The sequence below is a fragment of the Suncus etruscus genome, chromosome 9, assembly GCF_024139225.1.
Source record: "Suncus etruscus isolate mSunEtr1 chromosome 9, mSunEtr1.pri.cur, whole genome shotgun sequence".
Lineage (NCBI taxonomy): Eukaryota > Metazoa > Chordata > Mammalia > Eulipotyphla > Soricidae > Suncus > Suncus etruscus.
In genome coordinates this window covers 29,599,941-29,610,719 of record NC_064856.1, presented here as the reverse complement: position 1 = coordinate 29,610,719, position 10,779 = coordinate 29,599,941, and the positions used below count along the sequence as shown (strand labels likewise).

The 10,779-nt window shown below is 40.4% G+C and overlaps 1 protein-coding gene and 1 pseudogene across 1 annotated transcript in view; both read left to right on the top strand.

Annotated features, from left to right (window-relative positions):
* Nucleotides 1-2,487: 2,487 nt before the first annotated feature.
* On the top strand, nt 2,488-2,580 carry LOC126019474 (uncharacterized; annotated as a pseudogene).
* A 2,630-nt stretch (nt 2,581-5,210) lies between these two features.
* STAU1 (staufen double-stranded RNA binding protein 1) overlaps nt 5,211-10,779 on the top strand; it is a 41,803-nt gene continuing 36,234 nt past the window's right edge. Inside the window, exons 1-2 of the mRNA XM_049781366.1 lie at nt 5,211-5,451; nt 8,516-8,640. Of these exons, the coding sequence (XP_049637323.1) occupies nt 5,247-5,451; nt 8,516-8,640 (330 nt within the window). The 5' untranslated portion in view covers nt 5,211-5,246. The remainder of the gene's footprint in view (nt 5,452-8,515; nt 8,641-10,779) is intronic.

Here is a 10,779-nt window from a genome sequence, read left to right as displayed (position 1 = left end):
GCTGGGGCACACACATCCTAACCCCTGTCTTTCTCTGTAGCCCCTAACAAAGCATTTTAATTTCTCTTGGGTGCCTAATTAATCTGATTGAAAACAACCTAAAGACAAGTTAAAGGGAAAAGTTCCCATTGAAAGAGTTAATCTTTATGGTTATTTACTGTTGAGTCGATCATATTCCAATCTTACTTATTTGTTAGAGAGGCTTCCTTGATAGTGCTGGGGCTACCAGACTACACGTGGTGGTGCTCTGGAGTCCATGTGGTGTTTTGTTTTGTTTTGTTTTGGGTCACAACGGGCAGCTCAGGGGTTACTTCTGATTCTACGCTCAGAAATCGCTCCTGGCAGGCTCAGGGGGACCATATAGGATGTTGGGATTTGAACCACCATCTTCTGCATGCAAGGCAAACGCCCTACCTCCATCCTATCTCTGGCCCCCCATGTGGTGTTTGGGATTAAATCTTGGGCCCTGTACTTGCCAAGCATATCCTTTGAACTGTCTCTGTAGCCCATACAATTTATTGAGATAATATTGTCAGAATTTTATGAGCCCCTTGAATGCTGCTATGATATCTATAAGTAGCAGTGAAAAGCTTCATATTAATTATGTGGATAAGCAATATATTTTTCCTTCTATTTTCATAATTACAATAGCTGTTCTTTCTTTATTAGAGAAACATCAATTTAGGTAAAAATATAAGTATAGGAACAGAGTGATATAATCCAGGGGATAAGGCTCTTACCTCACACACAGCCAACCCTCAGGGTTCAGTCCCCCAATTTTACATATGGTCCTCTGAGGAGCTTTGCAGTAGTAATCCCGAGCACTTACTATCCAAAATGCAAAAACAGCCAGAGTAGTAGTACTTTGGGTATGTCTCTTAGTTTGCATGTAGCCAACCCGGCTTCAATCCCAGACTCCTCATATGAAACCCTACCCCCACCCAACTCCAAGCCCTGCCTGGAGTAATCTCTGAGCACAGATTCAAGAAACTAAGCATCACCTGGTGTGATTAAAAAAAAAAATAAAGCCCTGAGGCCAGAGAGATAGCATGGAGGTAAGGCCTTTGCCTTTCTTGCAGAAGGTCATTGGTTCGAATCCCTGGGAAGGTCATTGGTTCGTGCCCAGCCTGCCAGGAGCGGATTTCTGAGCCCCCGTGGAGCCAGGAGTAACCCCTGTGCACTGCGGGGTGTGACCCAAAACAAAAAAAGCCCTCAATCTTCACAAAATGCCTCCACTAACCAGATTGTGTTAAGTTTTTTTAGATGAAGAGGACGTTTTCTTTTTCTGTAATAAAAGCTTCTCAGTACATTAGTTAGTTTAATTTTGTGGGTTAATAGATATGTTAATAGATATTGAAAACAAAATTTTGGATTATCCAGTCATTGGATAGCAAAAGGTTCCCCCCACCTTTTAGTTGTGACAACCACATAGTGTCTCCAGACATCATTGACGTTCTTTTGAACAATTTTTGAGAACCACTACTTTTTTTTTTTTTTTTTTTTTGGTTTTTGGGTCACACCCGGCAGTGCTCAGGGGTTACTCCTGGCTGTCTGCTCAGAAATAGCTCCTGGCAGGCATGGGGGACCATATGGGACAACGGGATTCGAACCAACCACCTTTGGTCCTGGATCGGCTGCTTGCAAGGCAAACACCATTGTGCTATCTCTCCAGGCCTGAGAACCATTACTTAAGATTATTTTTATGGGCCGGAGAGATAGCATGGAGGTAAAGTGTTTGCCTTGTATGCAGAAGGTCATCGGTTTGAATCCCGGCATCCTATATCCCCTGCCACAAAAAAACCCAAACCAACCAACCCCCCCCCCACAAATTTATAAATAATTAAAAGTAATTAAAATATATTAATTAAATTATATTAATGAGAGCTGAAATGATAGCATGGTACTTGCCTTGCACATGTCCAACTTGGGTTCATTCCCCAGCACACCCATTTATGGTCCCCTGAGACTCACCAGGAATGATTCCTGAGTGCAGGGCCAGGAGTTAACCTTGAGCCCCATCATGTGGGATTGAATCTGCCTCTTTTCAAATATCTATCTATATTTATATCTATATATGTATGTATATATGAGGACAGAGAGACGTATAACAGGTGAGAAACAACCAGAAGTAAATCCTAAGTGTACAGCCAGGAGTAACCCCTGAGCATTGCTGGGTGTGGGTCTCCCAAATAATAAATATTAAATAAATATATAATATATAATAAATAAATATAAAAACATTTAATATTAGTTACTTTGATGATTTAAGACAATGGTCCTCAAACTACGGCCCGCGGGCCACATGTTGTATTTATTCCCATTTTGTTTCTTCACTTCTAAATAAGATATATGCAGTGTGCATAGAAATTTGTTCATAATTTTTGTTTTTACTATAATCTGGCCCCCTGTTTAAAAAGTTTGAGGACCCCTGGTTTAAGATATGCAAAGTGCACAGCCATGTTAGGAGAATTAAAATATTTTATTCTAACCATCCTTCTCTTGGGGTTGCACTACTGTCCAATGAATGTCTAGTGAGGGCAGTACTGCTAACGAGAAATAAAAAAAAAAATTATTCTAGATTCAGGAGATGGTTCAGATGGCCAGAGCACATGCTTTGTGTTCAGGAACCTTGGATTTAATCTCAAGCACTGCCTGGTGCTCTGAACACCACTGGGAATAGCCCCTGAAAACAAAAACCTTTTATTGACAGCTTTTTTGTTTGTTTTTGTTTGTTTGTTTTTTGGGTCACACCCATTTGATGCTGAGGGGTTACTCCTGGCTAAGCGCTCAGAAATTGCCCCTGGCTCCAGGGGACCATATGGGAGGACGGAGGATCGAACCACGATCCTTCCTTGGCTAGTGCTTGCAAGGCAGACACCTTACCTCTAGTGCCACCTCTCCGGCCCCTTATTGCCAGCTTTGAGCTACTTGTTCCAGCAGTCAGAAAAAGTAGACTTTCTCTAGATAAATTTGTGATTAGTGTTTTTGGTGACTCTTGATTCAAAGCTTGTTTATTCTCTTTCTCAACTTTTAGAACAACTTTTACAAGATCTTATGTGTTTGTCGTGACTGGAAACTCTGGCATAGGGCCTGTTGGAGGCCCCTTAGTCAAAAATGATCCCTTTGGGACTGCCCTTTCTAAATTTAGTTCATTCACAGGCTCAGTCAGACTCACAGTCACCTGGGACAGGGTTGGGTTGCTCCTTCTGGGATATGTAACAAACACTTGGCTTTTCGTTTATGGTTTGACTTTATGACCTGTGGTTGGTGTGAAGTTTTGAATAGAGTTAAATATTTTTCAGGGGCTGGGGAGGTGTAGGAAAATGCTCTCAAGAGAGTTTAGAAAGAAGGAGGGAGTGAATGAGATGGAGGAGATTGAGAGAAAAATACTTAAATTTTGTCCATCGAAGGAAATAAAACAATAAAGTTAGTTTAAAACTGAATTAAGTGGCTCTGAGCTTATTTCTGAACACTGGTGACTTGTTTAATAAGGTCCTTCCTTATTTTGATCTTCACTGAGTGTTACTTTATTTTGATTCAAGAAGTAAGCAAGGAAAAATGCAGTATCAGGGATGTTGTTGAATAAGGTAATATTTATGCCTCTAAGTCATTTCATAACCGGACTTTATTTGTAGCTTTTTTTTTTTTTTTTTTTGAGGTTTGCAGTTCTCGTGTTGCTCTTAGCAAGAGAGAAGAGAATGTCAAGATTCCTCAACTAACTTAATTGTTCTGGTCATTCATCTTTTTCTAGTGTATCTCTAGTTAAAAGTAATATTAGTTGAAACTTAAAAATTTAAGGTAACAAACTACTATATCAGAGAATTAATGTTATGCTTTGCGTAGCTATTTCTGATCTTTGTTACTACTGGTTAATTTTTGATTACTTCTCACTTGCATGAACATTTTGAAAATAGCTTTGACTAGCATAGAAATGTTCTTATTTTTTAATCCATGAAGAAATTTAAATGTATTTCAAATTAATATCATAAAGATGACGTGAACAATTTCCTTTGCTCCCTGAACTCCCTTTTTATCATCACTCCACACCAGTTATCTGTTTGCTACTCTTGACTCTATTCCTTTTCATCTTTGTCATCTTTGTTTATAATGGTAAAAATACATTAGACCATTCTTAGTTATTCAAATAATTTCTATGGATTGTGAGCTTTGATATGAGTACAACAGTTATCTTACTCGGTTCTCTAAGTAGCAAATGTGCTGTCTCAACAAAACTGAAAGAACAGTAGATCTTTTATCATTACTAAGGGAAAAGAAGCAGCAGAAATGAGAATTTCCTCAACTGAAAAAGGGAATTACTATCAGTTCCATTTTGACCCTTAAATGAAAGCTGTGTTTACATTCACCCATAAATGATGTTAGGAATGTAGCTTCTTTTCAGCATCTTAGAAATTTGGTTTATTGATTGATTGTTTTTTGGGCCACACCTGGCTATGCTCAGAGTTTACTTCTGGCTCTGTGCTCAGAAATCTATCCTGGCAGGCTGAGGGGACCATATGAGATGCGAGGAATTGAACTTGGGTCTATCCCTGGTCAGACGCATGGAGTGCAAGTAAATGTCCTACTGCTGTGCTATCTCTCTGGCCCCATCTAAAGTTGGGTTTAGTATCCTATATGCCATAGGAAATCTCTCCATATTAAAAAATTTGCCTTTTAGAGCATAAGCTATAACTTATGTTTTTCAGTATTCAACAGTAAATATAATTATGCCCTATGAATTTTACTTACAAAATAAACATGCAGAGCATGTTAGTATTGTCAGTTATTGAAGACAATGGAGGAAGTCACAGGATCTAGAAATTTTACTCTTATCAAGACAAAACATGTTTCTTTCTCTTTTATCTGTTTTTGTTTTGGGGCCACACTGGCTCTGCTCAAGGATCACTCCTGGCAGGGTGAGAGACCTTTATATGGTTTCAGGGATCAAATCTGGATTGGCCACTGCTAGGCAAGACCAGTCCTAGCTGCTGGACTATTGCACCGGCCCTGGGGTAAAAAACAGTTTTCTATCAACTCAACATAGACTGTGTGCTCCACAGGTCAATTTCTGTACTTGAGCAGTGGCACCAGATTGACTGACTATTGGCAATTACATATCTCCTCTATAATTTACCTTTTTATTTTCTTTTCCTCACAACTTTTAGGTAGAACTTTAGACTTCATAGCACTGAATTAACCTGCACTGAAAGCTGTTTACCTGCAGTTGTTCACTTTTGTTGAAAGTGACCATGTCTCAAGTTCAAGTGCAAGTTCAGAACCCATCTGCTGCTCTCTCAGGGAGCCAAATACTGAACAAGAACCAGTCTCTTCTCTCACAGCCTTTGATGAGTATTCCTTCTACTGCTAGCTCTCTGCCCTCTGAAAATGCAGGTAGACCTATTCAAAACTCTGCTTTACCCTCTGCATCTATTACATCCACCAGTGCAGCTGCAGGTAAGCGTCTGAAACCAAGTGTCCTCTGTTTCAAATGTTTTCTGAGCTTGTTTTCTGAGCTGAGAGATTGCAGTTGTAGGGAGATTTCACAGTTATGTACAAGAAGCAGAAGAAAGTATTATTTCCAACGCTTCTTTATCCCAGATGTACTCAACTTTGTTGGATGTTGTGTTGATGGAGGCCTCAGTTGACAGACCATTTCAAAATGTAAGAAAGAGAATTGAAAACTAAACCATAAAAGCTTCTCTTTTGGGGCCGGGCGGTGGCGCTGGAGGTAAGGTGCCTGCCTTGCCTGCGCTAGCCTAGGACGGACCGCGGTTCGATCCCCCGGCGTCCCATATGGTCCCCCAAGAAGCCAGGAGCAACTTCTGAGCGCATAGCCAGGAGTTGTAACCCCTGAGCATCACAGGGTGTGGCCCAAAAACCAAAAACCAAAAAAAAAAAAGCTTCTCTTTTGTAAGAGTGGCTAGATGAAAGAATAAAACAATAAAAACCACTTGGGAAACCTATTTATTTATTTTTGTCACACCTGGTTGTGCTCAGGGATTACTCCTGGGTCTGTGCTCAGAAATTGCTCCGGGCAGGCTCAGGGATTCATACGGATCAAACCCCAGATCTGTCCTGCATTGGCTGCATGCAAGGCAAACGCCCTACTGCTGTGCTATCTCTCTGGCCCTGAAAATTTATTTTTTATGGGAAAATTCAGCCAGATTTACTGGAAAGCAATAAAGTAGATTGGCATTTTTATTCTTTTTTTTTGAAACAAGATTAAGTTGAGATTTTAGGGCCCGGAGAGATAGCACAGCGGCATTTGCCTTGCAAGCAACCGATCCAGGACCAAAGGTGGTTGGTTCGAATCCCGGTGTCCCATATGGTCCCCCATGCCTGCCAGGAGCTATTTCTGAGCAGACAGCCAGGAGTAACCCCTGAGCACCGCTGGGTGTGACCCAAAAACCCAAACCAAAACCAAACCAAACAAAAAAAAGATTATTTTAGAAGTAGTTTAGCCATTTTAGTGAGTGAGTTAGAAATTGAAAAAAGCAGATTTTTATTATTTACTTTTTACTGACATCCAGCATTGCTCAGTGCTTATTCCTGGCTCTGCACTCTTGAATTACTCCTGGTAGGCTATGGGAAGCTGGAGATTGAATCCTGATTGGCTGCATGCTAGGCAAGCACCCTACCAGCTGCACTATCTCTTAGGTCCCCCAAAAGAAAATTTTAAAAAGAAAAAAGTCTAGAAACATTCAAATGTGATTTCTAGGAAAATGAGTTGAAGGTACTTATTAATTAGTAAAGATTTGAAAATATGGAAAATAAAACTACAAAAACGCCACCACTATCAAAAACTCCATATTCTTTCCCCTAATATATCCAAGTGGCCAAGTGGCACAACCAAGGAAAATAAATTGCAGTGTCTGTTGGTGGCTTTGTAGCAGAGTTACCTTCAAACTAGTCTTTTTTTTTTTTTGAGGTGGGGGTTGTTTTTTGGTTTTTGGAGCCACACCTGGCGGCACTCAGGGATTACTCCTGGCTCTACACTCAGAAACCGCTCCTGGCTCAGGGGACCATATGGGATGCTGGGTATTGAGCCCATGTCCGTCCTGGGTCAACTGCATGCAAGGCAAATGCCTTACTGCTGTGCTACCACTCCAGCCCCTAAACTATTCTTTTTTTTTTTTTTTTTTTTTTTGGGTCACACCCGGCAGTGCTCAGGTGTTATTCCTGGCTCCAGGCTCAGAAATTGCTCCTGGCAGGCACGGGGGACCATATGGGACACCGGGATTCGAACCTATGACCTTCTGCATGAAAGGCAAACGCCTTACCCTACCCTCGATGCTATCTCTCTGGCCCCTAAACTATTCTTTATATCCCTTTCTTAGGCTGCAATTTCCCTTAGAGTCTCCTTTGTCCTCATTTTCTTTACGATTGTCACACCAATCCATGCTGCCCTTGCCCGTGCTGCTAGGGTTTATGCTGTCAGCACAAGCGCAGCCTACACCTCCCCTCTTGAGATGTGGACTTCCATACTGTAACATTGGGATGTGAGGAGCCACACACTCTTTCTTGAACATATATCTCAACCCACCTATTCCTCTTCTCCCTATACTTCCCTAATAAACTTGTTAATAAAAACTTTGGTTTTAGAGTGCTTGCCTCTCACACTGTCAGCTGCCTGACTTCCATCACACTACCTTTAGTTTCTTGGATTTGCTCACCAGTGTTTTTGTTTTGGGGCCACTGGAGCTATTTCTAGTTCTGTGCTCAGGAATGAAGCCTGATAGTGCTCTGAGGATTATAGATGTGACCAGGGATTCAAATTGGGATAAGTGCCATGTAAAGCAAGCTCCTCCCTTACCTCCTGAATAATTTCTTGACTGGTTGTAGTTTGCTTAGTTTCCTCCAAATTCTTAATTTGAGACGTATCTTAAAGGAAATAGCATAGACTATTTCACTTCCTTAGATTTATTGCTTTTTCTCCTAATGTTTCTTCTATCCTTATCATCCTAACTTTAAAAACTCCCTCTGCCAAAGCCATTTTATTATACTTACAGTGTCAGAAATAGGTGAGATTTGAGGGTGGTGTAGAAGAGACTAGGGTATACCCCAGGAATGAGAAGTTAGCTCTGTGGAAAACGACAGTTGTCCTTTGAGAATTGGGATTGGCATACTCAGTATTGTGAGCTACTGAATAGGATCTACAAAGCTCATGGCTGCTGAGGTAATCAGTGTGTTTCTGCTCAGAAGGACCACCTCAATGATTTCCTTGGTTGATTATAATAGCTGTGGTTTATCTGATTCCAGATCTTGATTACCTGCTGTAGTTAGGATTTATTTCTCTTTTGAAGACACAGTCTCTCCTAGTTACCTGGCTTCAGCTGGGCAGAAAAGACCCAGTTGTATCTTTAGGCATGTGGCCCCATTGATGCTTGCAGTTTTGTTTCACTATTGCTCTGAATCTTTAGATCCTCCTATTATTTTCCTTCTTTTTTTTCATAACCCTGGGAGCGCAGCAGACTCATGTACTTCCAGTTGACTTCAATGCTCTTACATTATTTTTCAGTTCCTTCTAACATGGCACACCCCAAAGAGAAAACCCCAATGTGTCTTGTGAATGAGTTAGCCCGTTTCAACAAGATTCAGCCTGAGTATAAGCTTTTGCGTGAGCAAGGTCCAGCTCACTGTAAGGTAAATATTGTCCATACTGCTTGTGCATTTATAATCCACTAGGAATGTTTTCTGTCTTTTTATATGTTGACAGTGGTTCCGTCATTCAAAATCTGTATTTTTCTAACTCCTGAGGTTGTCTTAAGGAGACAGATACAAAGCATAGATTTGACTAGTCACTTCCTTTTTTCATCTTTACTGAATGAGTCAAAGAAAAGGTATGCTTCTCGGAGGAGGGGGATGCTATTTGACTTTAAGATTACTCCAACTAGTGTGTGGTTGTTTAGGATTTAGAATAGAAATAATCCCTTGCACCTGTGAGTGATTTTCTGTGAGTTTTCCAGGCTCTGGTCCTCCTGCTTACAGCCGGCATGCCTCTGACTCCTTTCCTGCTTGTTCCCACATAGACCATAGGCTGGCCAGCTAGAGTGACTATATGGGAAATCAGTTTTGCCATTACTAATTCAGGTAGAAGATTTGAAGAGAAGTAGAGATTAGTTTCAAAGAGTATTTTGGATTGTCTCTGATTCCTGTAATCCTTGTCTTTCCTCTTATCTTAGATTGAAAGACTGTAATTTGAAGTTTTATTCATGAATTTAGTCTGTAAGTTTGGTATCTCTTAATTTTGTTCTGGCATTACTTTTTAAAACTGCTATGAAAGGAATTAGACCTTCTATTTCTGATTCTACCCTTGCAGTAAAGATAATAACATTAAGGATAGATTTTTTTCCCCCTTTTTTGGTGGTGCATAGGGTTTATACCTGGCTCTGCGCTCAGAGATTACTTTGGGCAGGATGTGGGGGACCTCATATGGGGAACCATATAGGGTACCAGAGATCCAATCTGGGTTGGCTGCATGCAAGGCAAGTGCCCTACTTTATTATCACTCTGATCCCAAATGGTTTCTTCTGTGTCTTATTTTTCTTGACTTGTGAACTTCAAGCCTTGAATTATGACAATCCTCGTCAAGCCCTCTCTCCCCCACCCTCTGTGTGGCTCTAAGAAACTTCAATCCCAGTCTTAAGCAGGTCTCCTACTAGCACCCTGTGAGGGAAATTGCCTCTGGAGCTGGACTTCTGGGTCTGAGGCTCTGCCTTTTACTAGCTATGTGATCCGGGAGAGCTGGTACTTTTTTGAGTCTCAGTTTCCTCCTGTGCAAAACAGGATAAAAAACCATTCAAATAGATGTCTGATAATAATTCAAGGGGATATATATGTGCTGACATGAATATAGAGCTTGGCACATTGCAGATGTTTAAAAATTGATAGCCAATGGGCCTGGAGCGATAGCATCAAAAGTAGGGCATTTGCTTTGCACATGGCCAATCCTGGTTTGATCCCCAACATCCCATATGCTCCTTCAAACCTGAGCACCAAGTCAGGAGTAATGTCTTGAGCGCTACTGGGTGTGATCCAAAAACCAACAAAAAGGTTAACTATTTATTATTATTATCACATAATAGATAAGAAAACATTCCTCACTTAAGCTAGTTTTAATATTATGAATAATAATCATATTTGAAATATGGCTAGTTCGTTCTCTATACCTTACCTTAACTTGAGAATTCTCTTCATTAATTGCTTTTGGTATTTTTTTGAAATAGGTACTTCTTGAATGTCAATGCTTTAGGAATTTGGCTGTATGTTTAATCTATACCCACATGTTTTGGGGGTTTTATTTTCAGGGTAAAATTATTTCTCCTAGATGATTTTTTTATTTAAAGGCAAATTTTAGACTAGTTAAAATGAGTTCCAGTGTATGCTGAGCCCTTAGCCCAGAGGCAGCTGTGGAAGAGCATTGTATAGGGAATGTCTTTGAGAAAGACATCTGTTAAGATGAAAAAGTGTACACTGCAGCACCCGTTTTTTGTTTTTGTTTGTTTGTTTTTTTTTTTTTTTTTTTTTTTTTTTGCTTTTGCCTTTCAGTTTCTTACAGTGAAAGGGCACTGAGCAAGATTAGGGATTGCACAGTATTTCAGCTTCTATTGTTTGACTTATCAGACTCATCAGGATTTTGTATTTATGCCATGGGACTTAAAGGAGTGATTTTGGGAACTGCGTCATAATTCTAGGAGGCCCTTCTTCGTGTTTGAAGGAGGACACTGGATTCTTTAGGTTTTTCCCTCTATAGTGGAAGCTGGAAACTGCTCAGTACAGGAG